This window comes from Rhipicephalus microplus, chromosome X (assembly GCF_043290135.1).
Source record: "Rhipicephalus microplus isolate Deutch F79 chromosome X, USDA_Rmic, whole genome shotgun sequence".
Lineage (NCBI taxonomy): Eukaryota > Metazoa > Arthropoda > Arachnida > Ixodida > Ixodidae > Rhipicephalus > Rhipicephalus microplus.
Window position 1 is genome coordinate 266,738,487 of NC_134710.1, and position 20,379 is coordinate 266,758,865.

The 20,379-nt window shown below is 47.0% G+C and overlaps 1 protein-coding gene across 5 annotated transcripts in view; it reads right to left on the minus strand.

Moving 5' to 3' along the window:
- The window catches only part of LOC119162225 (extracellular matrix organizing protein FRAS1), a 158,321-nt gene that overhangs the window by 93,810 nt on the left and 44,132 nt on the right, over nucleotides 1-20,379 (minus strand). For 3 of the 5 annotated variants that reach the window (XM_075879063.1, XM_075879062.1, XM_075879066.1), the window contains exons 2-3: nucleotides 4,641-4,684; nucleotides 2,865-2,943 (exon numbers count right to left, since the gene is read on the minus strand). Coding sequence is in view for 2 of the 5 variants with exons in the window: in XM_075879062.1 (XP_075735177.1) it covers nucleotides 2,865-2,943; nucleotides 4,641-4,684 (123 nt within the window). In the remaining 3 variants the exon portion in view is untranslated. Of the gene's footprint in view, nucleotides 1-2,848; nucleotides 2,952-4,640; nucleotides 4,685-20,379 lie in introns of all 5 variants that reach the window. The other 2 variants (XM_075879064.1, XM_075879065.1) reach the window with 2 other exon arrangements.

Here is a 20,379-nt window from a genome sequence, read left to right on the forward strand (position 1 = left end):
CACAAATCATGCGATGCCCCTATTTAGCCATATTCGTCTAATGGATAGTTCGCCTGATTAACCCGGCCTACTGCAGGTTCCGTTGACTGTACGCCACATCAAATGCCTTATCTTTGCCGTATTCATGCTTTGCACGCTAAGTGAGCGAGACACGCAAGCGCGATGCGGCATGCATGTGATATCCGGCACTGAGCAAGTGGCAAGGAGGTGCAGAGGCAATTGCTAACGCGAGTCTTCCCGCACTTCGCCCGATTCAAGATACATAATATAAGAAATAATAAAAGCACATGAACAAATTATGACTTGTTTACAGTTGATTGGAACTGTTTTATGCTTAAAAACTGGCGAAAGGCAAGAAATGCGCATATACACTAGATCGCACTTCGTTCAACCAGATCTTAGGATGCCCGGTGACTGCTACGAGCGCACACGTTCCCTGAAACCGAAACTAGCGCTGAGTTTTCGGCGCCTGTCTGTAGTGCGATGCCCTCATAAAAAGAAGCCTGCGCCTATTCACCCCGAGATTGAGCGGAGTCCCCAGACTGAAGCTCATCTAGTGTGTATTGCTCCCGGCGTCGTCTGCTATCCAAATAGGCTAGCACTTGCGCGTACGTCATATGCTCGTGCTTACAGGATGGTTTGTCCCACTCTGTTAGCGCAAGATTAACTGCTTGTACGTTTGTCTAGTACTGTCTACAGAAAGATTTGGCCTTACTCGCCTGTATATGTACCGCAACAAGATGAGGTCGAGCACTTGGTGAGAGTGATATGCGTGATATGTGATAGCCTCTCTTCGCCAGGATCATGTCGGTGACGCTTTTTAGCTGAAGCCCATCGTAAAGTGCACTTTGCGTCACCCCAAACATGAGGAATAATAAATATTGTGTGAATTCAGCGTCTTGACGACTCAGAGATGAACTAAAGTTTTGCATTGTTGTCAGGTGTCTACTTAAAACAATTGTTTCGTTCTTGCTTACCGGTTATGCGACGAGTCTTAAGTTTGCCTGAGATAACCTTTTATTGTACGGTCGTAGTACCATGACACTGCTGTATAGTAAATTCTGACATTTCGATACTTCAATTGAATGACAAGGAGCTGAAAAGTTGCCACGCGCAATTTCAGCATTGGGTGATATATTTATGCAGACACACCCATATTCTTATCAAAGGTGAACACTTGGCAGAAGTCTGCCTGGTTGGAATAGAAATTAGGCAATTAGAAAACTCCAACCAAAACTTGTATTCAGAAAACCAACGTTTCGAAGCCAGACCAAGCGCTGACTCAAGCGCTGTAATACAATTTTCGGTTGGAGTTTCCTAATTGCCTTACTCTTGTTCTTTGATTTGGGTTCGCTTAAGAGAAGCCAGATTTTGAAAATTAGTCAAGACGGCATGCCTCACAATTATAGTAAATTTCTAGAAGAACATCACCTTTTTTTCTTTCACATTATCTTGAGCACTTTTGTGGTGTGTGCTAGACACACGTAAGGAGTGAATACACATTCGCTTGAAAAAAAAAACTTCATTCCATCAAATAATCGAACCTTTTCATCACTTTGATGCAGATAATCAATGATATGCGGGGTTTAACGTCCCAAAACCACCATATGATTATGAGAGACGCCATACTGGAGGGCTCCGGAAATTTCGGCCATCTGGGGTTCTTTAACGTGCACCCAAAACTGAGCACACGAACCTACAACATTTCCGCCTCCAACGGAAATGCAGCCACCACAGCCAAGATTAAATCCCGTGACCTGCGGGTCAGCAGCCGAGTACCTTAGCTACGAGACCACTGTGGCGGGGCTGCAGGTAATCAATATAAGAAAGCTGTGGGCTGAACTATTACCTTTTTATACTGTTATAGAAGTAAGAACAAGTGCGCTGAAGCGCTGTAAGTCACGTAGCTTTCCTGAATAAACTTATCGACTGCCCTACGTTTTTTCTATGACGAAATTACTAAGACGAAAAGGTGGAATGAGTAATCGCTCTATTTTTGGGTTCATCGCCCAAAAATATCGAATTTCTTCCTTTTTCTATGGGGGTGTGGGAGGGGGTGAGAGGATCGGTATTCATTACTAGCGTGCATGAAAAATGAATTCAGCCATGCTCAGTAGTGAACAGTAACCGGGACACAAGCTCCACACCTAATTGAAAATACAAGAAACGTGACACACTGCAGGGCGAAAGTGCACACAGTCGCCAAACGCGAACATTCCTTTTAATGGCAGACTGAGTATCTGTCACAAGTAAAGGTACCGTTCGGTGAGCTTCGTGCATTCATTAGGCAATGAACGGCATATTTATTACGACTGGGCAGCAATCAACGCATTTTATTTGCCGACAATCGGCTCACAGTGCTCAGAAAACGCCCTGCTGCGTGCATTGGCATGCGCGCCGCCGGCCGCCTATACAAACTTGCATGGTGACGGTGCTGCTCACTATAGCCCGATCTCGGGGCGAATACCTTTAGACATGTAGGGAGGGTATCTTCTAAATAAGTGGTTTAATGTATCGTAGAATTGTAATGTATTTTTATATACCTGTACAGACTTCGCAGACTTTTATACATTCACTGTGGGAAAAAATAGACAAAAGCCAGAACTTCTTGTCAACCTTGAGTCAAATTCTGTGCCACACAAACCATTTTACACATATCACTCCAAGTACACATGTAGCTCATCAAATTGCTTCTGCATCCTCTGCAGCTCCGCTAAAATAGCCCCCTCACCCTCAGTTGATCCCCCCTTCCTACCGGCTCCATGCCTCAAAAATGGCTCTGGTCACTCTGGTTCCGACCCTTATATTATTATGGAATACAAGTATTTATATTGGCTTTGTTACGCACCAGTATTCTCACTCACCCTGGGCTCCGGTATCTGCGAAGTTGTTCAGAGCCTGCCTGTCCCCGGCAGCCGGTTTATTTGGCACCGCTTGCTCCGCCTGCAAATCTCAAGAGTGCGACACAATCCCTGGAATAAAAAGAAAGCTAGAAACTTCTGCAAGCACCATTACGTGACTTGACCCAAATGATCATGCAGTGTGCGAGAGAAAAGTAGTAAGGAGTTACTCAAGTATACTGTGCAGAGATTGCGAAAATTAGAAACACACGTGAACTCTTGCAAATGTTCATCACGGGTGATTAAACCTAGGTTTACAATTACGACGTTCAGCTGGTGTTGCGGAATAGGCCAGAAGAAAGGTGAGGATGAGGCAACACCAAGAGTCCGCAGAAAAAATTCAGATTCACTTATGTTGATCGTGTTTGTTGACAGCCATAGAATTACGCACTGCTAACTGTTAAAAGACGGATGCAGCTTTTTATATGCATCGAAGATCTGAAGCGTTCATATAAAAGATTGTGTGCGCCAATCATGCAGCAAATTATTCTGAAAGACAGGCGCCCAATTCTGTGACCACGATAACGCGCCGCTACGAGTCTCTGAGTGATGACATTGCGAATATTTTATCACGCTATTGCAATGCTCTGCTGAAATCGTATCCAATAGTGGCTGTATATATCACCCTGTGATAGTTATTTATTTATTTATTTATCTTGTTTCTTGTGATACACACTGGTGCTCTGGCTGTGGCGATTTGCTGATGCAACAACTATTCATTAACACAACTACTCCTTAACAGTGGAAACAACATTCTTACTAAAGTGCGTGACAGAAGTCCAGCCGTGCTGGTCGCAATAAAAAAAGTGGTAGAACCAACGAATAAAGACTAACTACACGTATCGTCATAGTATGTAACACGCGCCCCTTGCTTCTCGTAAGGACTGTTTTAGTTTCAGTTTCTTCCCGCATGTTAACGATGAATGGAAGATGTTACCCGAATCCACAAACAGATGTTCTCCGCAAACGTCATATGAGGATAAGGTAAGACGGGTTTTCTATGTATGACACTGTGGCTACATACAGCTTTCACCCTGCAAAATGATTTTAACAGTCTTGCGATGCTGTGTACATTTGTCCTTTGCTATTGAACACGGTGCACTTTACTCTGCTCCTAGTTTGCACTTTTTAGTATGCTTTTGTCAATTCTTTTCTGTATATTTTTCTATGCTGTTCGTAAAGACCCTGCAAAATATCAACAGAACTTTGTAGCAAATCTCACATAAAAACTATTTGTACCTCCCGCCCTGTGACAGCCTTCTTCAGGGCTAGCAGTATTAATGAATGAATTAATAAATATTGAAGGTGATCACATTTATGTATGTGTATGACTATGCTGTTTTATTTATTTCTTTTGCGTACACTACGCAAACCTTTCCGACAGACCTCGTAGGAATAAAAAGAGATGCTTTCGAAAAGTCTATAAAATTGTTTTTAAAACGCATAATAACAAAGAAAAATAAGCGGAAGAGCTCTGCCTGTTTACAATGTCATTAACGCATTCTCTTTTGCCGAATAAACGAGCCATTGATAATTCAACTGTGTGACCTAAATAAATACGCCGTATATATCTCACGTTGAAGCCCTCGAATATCCATCAGGCTTCTACAAATTTCGTGCCTCTCTTCGTACCCGTGCATAAACCATGAAACCAACTAAGCGTGCTTCGCAAGTTATTGGATTTCGCATGGTTCTCAAGTGGTGCTCGCACAACTTACGTGTCACTTTCTGTATACGCACCATGACATTCAACGTCGCCGTGCTCTGGCCTGGCCAGTTCCTCTCTGGAAAACGTAAACAGAAAACGAGACACGTCACAGCACATTACCACCAATATTCACGGTATCTCTTTTTGTTTGGCGTGTAGTTTTGGTGGGATCTTTCCAAACCCTGCCATAGCAGTTTTCTCCTAGTTATACTACACCATGAATTTCGCTTTCTACACAATATGCCGAGAATATATTTTTGTCTTTTTCATTTACAAAATTTTCACTCTTGGTTTACAGAATAGGTAGGTACACGATTCGATCGAGCTATATACTCAACCAATTTGGCTTAAAGCTTTGCACACTCACATGCACGCACAACACTGCGAAGCGTCTCTTACAGGTGATTTATTTATTAATAAATGTTGGGGTTTAACATTCCAAAACCACGATATGGTTATGAGACGCTTAGTGAAGGATTTCGTAAATTTTGACCACCTGTGTTTTTTAACGTGCGCTTAAATCTAAGCACATGCGTCTCAAGCAATTTTTCCAGCATCAAAAATGCAGCCACCGCGGCCGTGATTCGATCCCGCGACCTGCGAGTCAGCAGCCTAGTGCCACGTCCACCGCGGTGGGTCCTGTACAGGTAGTTTTTCTTTCTACCTTGTAGTCTAAAAGATAGCTCCACAATTTCCCCAAAAAAATGAACTGGACATGAAAAGCATTAAAATGAACCCATAATATCCGTCTGGCACCAGCATCCTATAGCCCTCCTTCAAATCGCTTTCTCTTTCAAAGAGCGTCATCCAAGCTTCGGCATCAAAATGCACCGAGTGAGTCGAGGGCACTCAATCTTCAGTGTTCGCACAGTCTCATAATTTCATACACATTCGACGTATTGTGCGACTACTCGCCGGGAACACCCACGATGACCCTTCCTCCTCTGAGGCGCGTGCCTTACAGGAATGACGAAGTGACGAACATGTCACGCATGTCCTCTGCAAACGATAGCAGCGGTCTAGAAGATGAACAACACCACGCGTCTTTATCAATGTAGTTGGTTGCTGCGCCTTGCGTGACACAATGTCGGACGCTGCCTTCAGATGGATACACGTGCGAGAAAATGAAAGGACATCATTCGTGCCCATACTCACAAGTCTACGGAAGAACACTCACAAATCTATGCTTACCGCCCGACATAACAGTTTCTGATTACGCAGCTGCCTTGGATACGCAGCCCGTCATTCGGTTCAGTTTATGAATACCAAGCTGTTTACACAAGCGCACAACGAATGCCAGCCGCTGCTTCATGCCAACGCCCTATCTTCTGCAACGCTGTCCTGGTTCAATGAGACCAAGCACCGGTCGATTGAAGACGCCGCTCAGTCGACGATCGCTTACTTTTACACACGCTAAGAACGTGTGCGTGTGTGTAGATATGAGGGAGGGGAGGGGGTTGGTGCTACCTTGCGAATGTTAGGCGTGGAGAGGACGTGACCGGTAAGCGAAACAGCATTCCTGTTTTCTTGTGCGATCACACGAACCCACCTTGCATGGCATCCGAATGCGCGACAGCCTCTTCTTGAAGTGCACCACGTTGTGACACTTTTGCCCATGCTTTGCTCGAGATGCGAAAGTGAATCGAGGGGTCCCGGCTGAAGTCGTTACTTTCAGTTGTATTTTCTGAATCGCGCCGTATCTATAAGAACCCAATCTCTGAGTACCTCTGTCAAGCGGGGCACTGTGACAGATGGAGCGTATTGGCCAAACTTTATTTGTTCTGCCAGAAATCCTATGCAGTCAACGATTGATGCGTAGCTCGCAAAAATAAGTAAAATATAACACTTTTCAGTTTTATTTGCTTTAACGCACTGTTTGTATAACCACCCATGAGCACCAATACATGGATTTTTAACAAGCTCGTAGAAGGTTTCTATGTTCCCATACCTCCCATCATTCGTATTGTATCGAGGTGTGCGCTTGTTGAAACCCTCTGGTATAAACCAGCAACCCATTTGCTCCAGTCTTTTAAGTTTGGTCACTGAGCACTTCTGAACAACTGTTGTTTGTGCACGACCAAGCAAATGGCAGGAAAGAACTCCACTTTGTCAACCACGCATCCTCCAGTGTATCACATTTGCTTATACGTTTCAGTTAGTGGTTGCTATGGGACTAAGCCGGGTGCGTGACCTAGTCGACATCGGCAGGACCACAATGAAGTTATTTTCTTTCCTCCCTTCCTATCAGGTATAAAACAAAATATGAAGGAAATTAAGGATGAGTTAATTCTGTAGTGCACACCTTAAAAAAGTGCAGTAAAAAAAACACCAGGCCTGCGCGGCACGCGCAGCACAATCACGACGAAAGCTGCAAAAGGGGCCTTTCTGCAGCCTTATTTAAATGCTCTTTGGGTAAACACTACAAGCACACTTGCAGGGTACTTACTCTACCATAAATAATCATATCTTTTGTGTATTATGGAGGCATTCATTGTGCCATTTGTCATTCTTCGAAGAAGCTGGCACCCGCAACACACTTGCTAAGAATTTCGTGAAGTTTTTTTTTTATCACGTGACTGACGACAATGAAAAATTATGCCTGAGGTGCTTGCAAGGAATCGGGGCATTCAACAACTCATTATGAGATTCGCATTAAGTGACGCCTGGCTGTATTCTAAAACACTTTATTACTCATATTAACGAGATTTCTTTCCCGACATCAGGCCTGTTTGCAATTGAGTTCCCAACACCTGCATGGCTCAGTGGTAGAATACCGGGTTGGCACGCAGGACACCCGGGTTCGAGTCCCATTGTGTCCTTAGCGTCTATTGCATTTACTTAATTTTACTCCTATTTTGTACGATGGAGGTTACGGACATCGGCACCGGTGGACTACTACGGTGCCAAAAACGACCCTTGTGATCATCATAACAGCCTTCACTGTAAATGTGAATGTGGTATTTACTGCCTACATGCCATAACTACGTGTTGATATTGGGGGCGAAGCTCCCTATGCTGTGGGTCATGCGTCCGCGATGTATGTAGTAGTAGAAGGTAGCCACCTACACGGCCGGACTAGCGCACCCTTTTAAAGACGATAGTCTTTCTTGGGGACCTTCGACGCAAAAATTTTGGTCTGTCTGTCTGTCTGTCTGTCTGTCTGTCTGTCTGTACTTTTGTCTGTTTGTCCACTCTTAACAGCACTGGATACCTGAAACGGCCAACCCCATTCGCAGCGCCCACCAATGTTGCTCAAGAATTAGCGTTCATACTTGTGCAATTGTCAATTAAAGAGCAAATATTTGGCATGTCTGGCGCACCATAACAACATGTATATATTCTGAATGTGCGTCTTTTACTAAGAAAGGCATACATAAGTAATTTTAAGGGCCGTAGCGCTTACCACACTGCGCTGACCATTCAAGGCTTGCAAGAAAAGGCGAGTGTTTCCAACGCTTTGCTAAGACGAGATGGTGGTGGCAGCTACCGGTCGCCTTGCGTTTTACACCTTATCACCTCTGAGACAGGCGCGCACACCCGTCTCAGAGCCACGCGCTTCGTTTTCCAAGAACACTGCCAGATGGCACTCATGTCTCACGTGTGACGTGACTTGATGCGCTCGTTCGCCTCCGCTGCACGCTCTAGGCCCTCTAACGGAGCGTCTCTAGAATACCATTCACCATCTTTCTTGCGCAGAACATCTTTTCTTGTGCAGAACATCAAATAAATGTGTCGTACACTCTCTCCACACGCAAGACTATCGTCGTTCGATGACATTTGCAGATTAACATGCAAATACAGGGCCAATTTTTTTAATTGAGAAGAAAACCCACACACGTTATTCATAAATAAAAAGATGGTTGCTTCTGATGAAATAACTTTGAGACGAGTATTGGTGACTTAATCTGCAATAAAATTTGCCTTGAATTTGATGCTTACTAAAAAAACTAGTGTCAGAAGGACGCACTTTGAGCACACTCTGAGAAGGGAGGGTTGCCACGTTAAACTCGTTGGCCGTAACCTACTTGGTTTTAGCAAGGTTTGGCGAGGATTGGTCCGCAGTGCCATGAATATAGTGAACTAGTATATACCCATGTACTAGAGGCGGTGAAAGGTAAGAAGTAGAGCCGAAGCGCAGGCCATAAAAAAGTTCACGGGTGCTACCTCTCGTTTAGTCCTTGGAATGTCCGCTGGATGGCGGGACTTCTATATGCTGAATATTTGATGAAAAGATGCGAGATGACGGTACTTCGCTAGATGGACGGACGGGTGGACGGATAGGCCGACAGACAGATGCCCGGACGGACGCACGAATGAATGGACGGATGGACGCATGGACGGACGCACGGACGGATGAATGGATGGACGGAGTGAAGCAAGAACGAACGGATGGACAGACGCTTCGCCCGACTCATCATGATGCACTCCATGGAGAAGCTGCGATTTTTTTTACTGCTGTACAAATAGCTGGTGCATAGCTTGACAAAATATTTGTGGTGCAACTAACACAAAGAAAAAAACGAAGGGAGACCGGATAAAGTGCCAGGCAGGACGGGGCTGGCACCCTATTCTGCCTTTTGTGGTTTATTGTTCTTTATCTCAGGTGCGCCACAAATATTTCATTAAAATATATCACAGTAATCGTTATCATTCCCATACACACTAAGTGTATCAGCGCAGGTAATGACTACTAATCGCGTGTACGTGTGCGCACGTAAACGTTAATATCTCTACAGACCGCAGTGTGCAGCATTTGCAGCAGTCCTGTGAGAATTTTAGGCGAACTATAATTTTCTTGATTACAGTCATGTGTTAAGTTGTGGCGCAAGCAGTAGGGTATGGGAATTCAGGTTCACTATATATTGCCGCGTGCATAGCTCCGTCTAGCTGCAAGATAGCGACGATAACGAAGATTGCGGATTTGCGCAAGAGGCGCCGCGCAGGCGAGTGAAGAAGACGACAATCTAAGCGGCCTTCTTTTGAGAGCGTCTCTACGAGTTCCACTGTCCCTGTTTTAAGTACGAATGCAGTTTATAAGCGGCCCTGAATCCGCCATCATCGGTGCGCCTCCTCCTCTCCCCTAGCAATGGCACGAGGAGTGGAGAGGGGCGTCTGTAGCAACGTCAGGACGTCACACACCACGTGATTGCGAGCGCTCCACTCTCCGCTCCGTGGCTGCGCAGCCACGACTAGCTCGAGATCGGCAAGTCGTCATAGGTATGGATCTATCGCAGGCATCATCCTCGACTGCGATACCTCCAACAACGAGTACAACGCAATCGAATGCGAGCATTGCACGCGTCGTTGAAGATGCCGCGCCAGTTGAAGAAATGGCAGCGCGGCGAAGGGCCCGTGATGCCGAGCGCAAGTGGGCGAAGCGGGCCGCGGACATAAACATCATTATAGTGCGAATTTACTCTCACACGGGGTAGTTTACGTTAACTCACTGGCGAATGGCGAAGGATTTTAACTTTACTCCCCCTCATAGCACCACCCCGTGCATTCGCACTTAACCATGTTCACCCTCGGGTAAATGCTTAGGAGTTTTCTTTTCAAATAAACCTTCTGTAATAATAGCGAAAGTTGGGCTAGTTGGTAGTTCATACTTGGGAAGTAAAAACAGCGCCAAAATATAGACAAGGACAGAGGAAGAGACGACACCGCGCTGAATTCGCAACTAAACTTTATTGAAAGTTACACGCCCATATATCAAGCATTTGATCCAGTCACGTGGACAACCAAAGCGCCTGCGCATCAAAGCAAACAAGGTATGAAACAAGCCTAATCATGTTCATAATCAACACGTGTGTAACAACCACGAAAAAACACAAAAAACGTGCTTTCCTACTTGCCGAAAACTTACGAAACGGTCCCCAACAAACTAACAATCACTTTAACGTGGCAGAGCTGAACCCAGGTACCGAACTTCTTTTTCACCAAGGGCCACATACGGCTTGCTTACACACCTTTCCCTCTCCTATTCAATGAAAAGAGCCTTCATAACTTCCCTGGTGCACTTATCTCGATGTCCTAACAAACAAGTGGCTTTATCTGCTAAAGGTTGGCAGCCACACTTCCTACAATGAGCTGGCAGGTACAACCCGCCGGCGGCCGTTAAAGAGGTTAAGCGTTCTTTTAGTCGAACGTTAATCGAAAATGTACATCAAGGTAAGTGCACCAGGGAAGTGATGGAGGCTTTTTTTTTCATTGAAAAAGTTTCATTGAAGTGTTTCTTACCTTGTTTGCTTTGATGCGCAGATGCCTTTGGTTGTCCACGTGACCGGATAAAATGCTTGATATATGCGCGTGTATCTTTCAATAAAGTTTAGTTGCCGGTTCAGCGCGGTGTCGTCTCTTCCTCTGTCCTTGTCTATATTTTCGCGCTGTTTTTACTTCCAAAGTATAAACCCTCTGTATTTTATAACCCGCGACAATGGCGGAGGTACCACCTGATGATCGGCACCCCTAGGAGAAGCCTTCAGTCCCGCCCTACGAGACAGCCACGCGTCTGTGCACCGCTCAAGCCATCGCCTTCAAGGTCTTGAACCAGAATTTGGCCTTTTAGAAGGAGCAACACTTCCCACAGCTACCCCTTCTCAAGAAATTGCATATTCAACAAGTCCTGCACAGGTGGCCGTCCATAATATTCGCCTTCCTGAACCATTTCATGGCCGACCGAACGAAGATGCGCAAGACTGGCTTGAGCAGTTTGAACGGGCAGTTAAATCGAACTACTGGAGTCTCGATGAAAAGCTCTTCCACGTATACTTCACCCTTGAAGACGGTGCGAAAACGTGGTTTATAAACCGCGAGGCAACATTCACGACATGGGAGGAGTATTGTCGTTGGTTTCTTGACACCTTTGGTAGCGCGGACCGACGCGAAAAAGCCCAACGCCTTCTTGAAGGACGCACCCAACAGCTGCATGAAAGCGCCGCCATGTTTGCTGAGGATATGGCGCGTCTGTGCCACCGCGCAGATCACAACATGCCCGAGGCTCAAAAGCTAAGCCATCTCATGAGGGGCGTCAAAGAGCAGCTGTTTGTTGGTATTATGCGGAATCCGCTAACAACAGTGGACGAGTTTACCAGGGAGGCCACCGCAATAGAGCGTGCGCTGCAGCAACGGTACCGACAGAGTGATTGCCCGGCCACCGGCGCAACTGCAGGCACCACCGCACTTACCGCAAACGACGCGTTTTCTCTACGCTACCTGATTCGACAGATCGTGCGTGAGGAGATTGCGAAGGAGAACGCAAAGTACACATTGCAGTCACAGGCATCCCCGCAGCAGGAGTCCACGGTAGCCTCCGTCGCTGAAGTCGTTGGCCATGAACTTCGATAAGCGTTTGTCGAACGGATACAGCTATGCATACAGCTATGCAGACGCTGTTCGTCGACCCGCGCCCATGCCGGCGCCGCAGTACCTCGAATTGTATCCTGTGGCAGCCTGGGCTCAGCAGGATTCTGTCAGGCGACCCTATATGCGAAAGACCGACATATGGCGCACTGCGGATTGTCGACCAATCTGCTACAACTGTGGAGAGCCAGGGGACATTTACCGTTTTTGCCCACATCGCCGAGCTGAATACCGCGGGAGTGCACCTACCGCTACGCGCCGACAGTTCGACGAAAGCCGTGCCCCCTTCGACGACGACCAGGGTGGCCGGCAGCAGGGCTCTGTTACCTTCCGGAAGCGCTCACCATTCCCGGCTCGTTTTGGTTCACCAAGCCGCCGTAGTTTTGCTGACGCCCTCAGAGGTCGATCTCCCAGCCCACGGTGAGGAAACTGAAAGCAGTAACCTCTGGGTGGAAGGTTTCAAGCCGTCGAATTGCCGAAAATCCCCCACTGCTGCCTAAACACGTGAAAGACGACGATAAAGACTCCGCCGAGAAAACTGTGACTGCCGACCTCGCTGTGACGAATGATGGCGTTGAAGTGACGGCCTTAGTCGACACAGGTGCAGACTTTTCTATAGTGAGTGAACGATTGGCAGACGAACTCAAGAAAGACAGGACGGAATGGACGGGCCCTTATATCCAAAATGCTGGAGGCCAGATGATGGCAACCACGGTAAAATGTACAGCAAGACTCACGATTGAGAATGTGGCTTTTGTAGCCACATTTCTGATCTTACCCGAGTGCAGCAAACCTAAGATACTGGGAATGGACTTAAGAGAGTACGGTGCTGTGGTAAACATACGTGGTGGTGTAATTACATTCGCCTCTGACAAGCCTGTGACCCATGATCCAGAACAAGAGCCCAGGACGTTACGTGTGGTCGACGATGTCTGCGTGCCACCACTGTCATGTAGTCTTGTTTCCGTGTGTTGCGGCGTGCAATGTAATGAAGATGACATAGTCGAACGCATCACTGCCCTTCCTTTTCGCCAAGGCATTGCCATCACTTGCGGCATCGTCAGCTTAGTGAATGGGCGCACAGAGGAGCTTCTCACCAACTTCACGAATGAGCGCCGTCACATCGGTAGAGGCACGGCTGTGGCGTACCTCGATGAGCTCGACTACTCTCACGACTGTCTTCTTATGCAAGGGGAAGCCACAGCCCAATCCCCTCCGCATACACCGCCAGTCGATATCGGTCCGAGTCTAACACCGACTGAAAAATGCCATCTTATGGAGCTGCTCAGCCAGTTGACGGATTGCTTCTCATTGACATCACGGGTGGGCCGAACGCCTCTAACTAAGCATCGCATCATTACGAAAAGACAAAGCAAGACCGATCCGACAGAGCCCATATCGCGTCGCTCCGAAAGAACGTGAGGTAATCCAGCAGCAAGTGAAGAAGATGCTAGAGGATGATGTAATCCAACCATCAAAAAGTCATTGGGCATCGCCAGTGGAACTTGTAAAAAAGAAAGATGGCAGCTTGCGTTTCTGCATCTATTATCTTAAGCTGAACCTTGTTACGAAAACAGACGTTTATTCGTTACCACGGATCGATGACTCGTTGGACAGGCTACGGCATGCGCGCTACTTCTCGTCAATTGACGTTAAAAGTGGATACTGGCAAATGGAAGTAGATGAGCGTGACCGATAAAAGACCGCCTTGGTGACGCCAGACGGGCTTTGTCAATTCAAAGTCCTCCCTTTCGGTCTATGCTCAGCGCCAGCCACGTTTAAGAGACTAATAGATGCCATTCTGTCTGGCCTGAAATGGAAAACATGCATTTTGTACCTCGACGACGGGATTGTTTTTTCGGCCACGTTCGAATAACATCTAATGCGGCTACTGGCAGTCCTTCAAGCCATACGGTTCACTGGACTCACACCAAAACCGTGAAAATTCCACTTCGGCTTCGAAGAACTCCAGTTCCTGGGACACGTGGTCAGTTGCGAAGGTGTGAGGCCCGACCCAGATAAAACTGCATCCGTCGCAAAGTTCGCAAGGCCTGTTGGTAAGAAAGTGGTCAGGTGTTTTCTGGGTCTCTGCGCCTACAACCGGTGATTCGTGGCACACTTTTCACACATCGCCTCTCCACTCACCCGCCTTACAAGTGAAGACGTCGCGTTTGCATGGGGTAAAGAGCAAGAAGCTTAGTTCAACGAGCTGCGACAGCGTCTGCAAAACCTACCCGTCCTCGCTCACTTCGACGAGAATGCACAAACAGCCATCCATACAGACGCTAGCAATGTGGGCCTAGGTGCTGTTCTTGTCCAATGCCAAGCTGGTGGGGAGAGAGTAGTTGCCTACGCAAGCAGAACATTGACACGCGCCGAGTCCAACTACTCAACAACGGAGAAGGAGTGTCTGGCTGTCGTTTGTGCAGTTGTGAACTTTCGCCCGTACCATACGGCCGTGCTTTTCAAGTCGTAAGCCACCATCACTCTCTTTGTTGGTCGACCAGCATGAAAGACCAATCTGGAAGTTTAGCACGGTGGAGCTTATGGCTCCAAGAGTACGACATGGCCGTAGTTTACAGTACGGAAGGCAACACTTAGACGCCGATTGTTTGTCAAGGTCACCGATTGGATCACCGGCTACAGAGGATGATGAATTCACAGGTTTTGTAGGAGTTGTTGATGCGGCTATCATTTCTTGGCCACAACAAGCTGATCGGGAGCTGATGATTGATATGTGGGGTTTAACGTCCCAAAACCACCATATGAATATGGAAGACGCGGTAGTAGAGGGCTTCGGAAATTTCGACCACTTGGGGTTCTTTAACGTGCACCCAAATGTGAGCACACGGGCCTACAACATTTCCTCCTCCATCGGAAATGCAGCCGCCGCAGCCGGGATACGAACCCGCGACGAGCGGGTCAGCAGCCGAGTACCTTAGCCACAAGACCACCGAGACGGGGCAGATCAGGAGCTAAACTCGCTTATAGAATTCTTGAACGGACGAGCGCCAATGCACCAAGAGTGTTTTCAAAGAACTTATCGTCATTCTGTTTACGGAACGAAATTCTGTACAAGAAGAATTTCTGATCAACAGGTAGGAGCTTTCTGCTGGTAGTTCCTGAAGCTCTCCGCAGCGAAATTTCACAAGCCTGCCATGACGAAGCCACTGCGGGCCTCGTCGGTTTCACAAGAACACTGACACGCGTCAAATAAAAATATTACTGGCCAAGAATCGCAGCAGAGGTGAAACATTACGTCTAAACATGCATTGACTGGCAGCGGCGCAATGTATCACCTGTCAAACCCGCTGGTCTATTACATCCCGTGTCCGTGCCAGAAACTCCCTTTTCTCAAATCGAAATGGATCTGCTGGGCAGATTCAAAACGCCAGACAGCGCAACAAATGGGTTATAGTGGCGATGGGCTACCTCACCCGATACGCGGAGACCAAGGCAATTGCGAGTGGCACTGCAGCTGAAGCAGCCCAGTTCTTCAATGAGAACATTGTCTCGAGACATGGTGCTCCTGCTGTCGTCATAACAGACAAAGTACCGCATTTACAGCCGAGCTTTTGCGCACTGTGCTTACGCTCAGTGGCAGAGCGCATAGGAAGATGACAGCTTACCACCCACAAACGAATGGGCTTACAGAACGACTTAACAAGACAATAGCTGACATGCTTTGCATGTACGTCGACGTGAAACGCAAGAATTAGGACCGAATATTGCCGTACATCACATTCGCGTATAATACGGCGCGCCAGGAAACAACGAAAATGACGCCGTTTGCACTAATTCATGGCAGAGAAGTTACTACAATGCTTGACGCCATGCTGCCTTATGATTGTAATGATTCAGAGACAGACGCCGCACACTTCACTGAGCACGCCGAGGAAGCAAGGCAGCTTGCCCGCGTCAGAATAATCAACCAGCAGCAACTTGACGCCCAACGGTACAACCTTCGCCATCGATTCGTCACTTATCAATCAGGAGAGAGAGTCTGGGTTAGGTTTCCTGTACGGTGACGAGGCCTCTCGGAGAAGCTCCTACGCTGATACTTTGGACCCTACAAGGTTTTGAGCCCTCTTAGCGACGTGACGTACGAATTCGTGCCCCACGCCTCCTCTTGTTCGAAACGTCGCCAGCATCTGCCCGAGACAGCGCACGTGGTCCACAAGAAACTTTGCCACTCTGAATGATGTAAACACCCGCTGGCCGTATTTCTACCTGGTGAGCATCGAGACGACGCTCACTCTGGCGGGAGTGTAATGCCACGTGCATAGCTGTGTCTAGCTGCGAGATCACGACGACAACCAAGATCACGGATTTGCTCGAGAGGCGCCACGCAGGCAAGTGAAGAAGATGACAATCTTAGCGGCTTTCTTTTGAGAGCGTCGCTACGAGTTCCACTGTCCGTGTTTTTAAATATACCCCTCTGTATTTTATCACCCGCGACAGTGTGTGTGTGTGTGTGTGTGTGTGTGTGTGTGTGTGTGTGTGTGTGTGTGCGTGTGCGTGTGCGTGTGTGTGTGTGTGTGTGTGTGTGTGTGTGTGTGTGTGTGTGTGTGTGTGTGTGTGTGTGTGTGTGTGTGTGTGTGTGTTACAGGTACTACGTGTGCTATTGTGCCCATCTGTACATGCTTTTATAGAAAGATGTCATCCTGATGCTTATTTACCGGGGCAGTCACATGAAGTAAATAGCGATTATTAATCAGTACGTGTGACGAGACAGTTCAATACTGTCTGACTTTTTATGTCATTTACCACTTAAAACTTAAGCATCAAAGGTCGTTTAGGTGTAGAGCAACTCGTCTGCGACATCCATTAGAAGAGCTAAAAGTATCTCCGAAGTAAACTTGTGATACAGAAGACAATGTCACGAAAGACGAACACCACTCCTGATTCTCATGTTACACTGGCTGTTACTATTTTATTATTTGTTCGAAGCTAGGTTTTCTGAAATGTTTGAATAGAACAACCCTTTTCATACCAGATGCGTTGATCGTTATCGGTCATATTACCTTATTTAACCAGTAGTTCATCAACTCAACACGCTGACATGTATAATTACTATTATCTGCCACCTTTGCGGACAGGAGAAGAAAGTTACTCCTTAGGAAAAAATAAATTCGTACCCGAAATACTGTGGATTCATATATGAATGCGAAACTAATTATTCGTACATGCATTGAATGATGGAAACTTATTGAAGAGTTAGGTATAAAATTTTGTTCATATTGCAAATTATGTTGCTTACGGAAATTCAGTTCGTTGCTATCTGTGCACGTTCGGCAGTAGGCTAAGTTGAAAATATGCGCACATGGGCAATTAGTACATGACTTGCTGTGAGGAAAAAAAACTATTTCAAATCGAGAGGCACGCGTGCTGTATTTCGCAGACAGAACTAAGTGGCAGACTTTTGAGCAGCGAGCTTGCGCAGCCTAAGTGAAGGGCCGAGTATCGGGGTCCGGTGGCAGGGAAGAAGCGATTACGACGAATGAATGGCCATAAAAAATGAGTTTGTGCTTCAGTATAGCAGCTTCGAAGGGATACGTCGTACAGGGATGCGCAGGGCGGTATCTATTTATAACAACTGCAAATCTTTTACAGCTCCTTTATAGCAGAAAACGGCGTTATGGCGCAACCAGGCCTGCAGGATACGTTGGCTCCCCACTTTGTGCGTCCAACTCATAAACCTCTAAATACCGGTGAGGATCGGCACGGCGTTCCAGTGGTGGTATCTTTAGTTTATGGTGTGCTGATGTAACTTCACATCGACGTCGGTGGGCAACTCCCACAGTGAACGCACACTGACCAATGCCCTCGTACCGACGAGATAATACAACCACGCATTTGAGTCTCTCTCTCTCTTTCTCTCTCTCTCTCTCTCTCTCTCTCTCTCTCTATATATATATATATATATATATATATATATATATATATATATATATATATATATATATATATATATATATATATATAAGGTTAACACTGCACAGAGCACTCAAGGATGCAAGACAGCTCAGACACAGCCCCACAAAACATTGTCACTTTCATTCCTTCTGTTTCTTTTCGGTGGCCGTGCCTCGGGTACCTTTATATATCCGTGACATTACCCCGGGTGGCAAAGCACCGTCCCGGTGCCTGCTGTTATTAGACGGACATGTAACTGTGATAGGGCTTCAGGCGAAAAACGTGCCCAATGTCAGTACTGGATGTACCAGTCGGGTTCGTAGAAGGGGAAATTTTATAGGTAACAGGTGTCGCCTGGCGCAGAACTCAGTAACGTCCAACGTTTCGCAGTAAAAGTTTCTCGCAGAAGCCGACACGACGACATGGGAGCCCTAGCAGCACGAGAAAGCCCGGAGAAAAATCGACATCCAGATGTAGTCTGGGGTCTGCTCATAAGACCGGAACCAGCCAAAGTCCCGAGGAGATGTCAAGGAGAGGAGCCGGTGCGGTTGACAGGAGTTTTATTTACATTATATACAGGTTCAAGGTAGCGTGATACTACAATGTTTTTTGGTAGCATGCCTCGAGCGTCTCTGTGCTCGTGTTTTAAAGACGATAATCTTTCTTGGGGACTTCGACGAAAAAATTTTGGTCTGTCTGTCTGTCTGTCTGTCTGTCTGTCTGTCTGTCTGTCTGTCTGTCTGTCTGTCTGTCTGTACATTTTTCTGTTTGTCCGCCTCAACGATACCTCAAACGGCACCAAACGGCCAAACTCATCCGCAGCGCCCTCCAATATTGCTCAAGGTTTAGCGTTCATAGTTGTGCGACTGTGAATCAAAAAAGCAAATATTGCGCATATCTGAGGCGCCATAACAACACGTCTATGTTTTGTACGTCTGCCTTTATATTAGAAGAGGCACACACAACTCTAAGGACTGTAGCGTTTATCGCACTGCGCTGACAGTGCAACGCGATGCTCAAGAAGGTGTTTTCAACGCTTTGCTACGGCGACACGGTGGTGGCACCTGCCCATTGCTTTGCATTCTACACCTTATCACCTCCGAGACTGGTGCACATCTTTCTCCGCGGTTGCGCACGCCTTCGTTTTCGAAGATAACTGCCAGATAGCGCTCGTGTCTAACGTGCCTAGATGAGCTTGTTCGCCTCTGCTTCACGCTCGAGGCACTCTAACGCAGCGCCTTCAGAATACCATTCACCGATGTTCTTGCGCAGAACATCAAATAAACGTTTTGTTCACTCTCTCAAGACGCAAGACTATCGTCTTTCGACGACATTTACAGTGTAACATGTAGATTTGGGACATTTTTTTTAAGTTCAAGTCTTCCCAGGATCCTTTGCAGAGGAAACAATGAAACCCCTAATGGTCCAATCATATTGTCCTCTTCACCTCTGCCCTCAAAATGGGAGGGTGAAAGACGCCTCTTTCCCAACCCAGGGAAAGACGGGAGAGGCCCGCCCAGTTCGTACCATGGTGCAGGAGAAAACACTGCACAAACATTGCACAAGGCCCACGACACAGCACAGCGTGAAGATGTTGGGTTCTATGTAGAAATCAAGTCCGTAATTCGTTGCAGTGAGGAGTCGATGGCGCCAGGCAATTCACGGTTTGTAGAAACAGTGGCATGGCGGCAGCACAGAGGACTTGGGAGCGAACTCGAACATGGACCTCCGTCGCTTGGCCCATTTTCCGCGGCACTCCGACGAGCAGAGACGTACAAAGATAACCACCCTTTTTAAGCCGCTTCGATTGTGAACAACCCTTCATAGGCTGTCTGTCGGGCGGGTAAGTTCAAAGAAGTCTACGAGGGGATACGTCAGCCCCGCAAATGTCCAAATACAGTTAGGGTGTGGTTGTCGCTTTTGGTTCACCTCAGGGAGCGCTGTGCAGCAACCATCTCACGTCTAAGCGGCACCATGCCAGAGAGGCCGATCACAACAGCCCGTCCACCGTCACCGGAGGTCTCGAAGAGGATGCAGCACCAAAGCACTCCACAGAGACCGTAGGCTTCCTCCTTTGATATCGTTGACGTAGGCAGCACCCCATTTTTGGACCTGGACCAAAGCTTGCAAGCGCCGGAAATGAACCTAGCGAAACCCGAGGAACAACAAACGGAGAGCACTCAACTGACATCGAAAAATGCCAGGTTATAATCTCAAATAAAAATTCCCTGAAAAATTTCCATCGTACATTTTCTCGTGAAAATCATGAATCAGCTCAAAAAGCCAAGAAAGACAGGCCTACTAAGTGCGAAGAAAATCAGCCGCCTAACGTTTGGTATGATTTCTCAGAGAAAGTCATAGCTTTTAAAGCATAAGGTACTACGTACGACATGAAAACAAGAAGGAGGGATTCATGAAAATAGTAATAGATGCAGGATATATAAAAGAAGGACACAGGGTGCAAGGGGCGTAAACCCGACTTGGCATTACATGGAA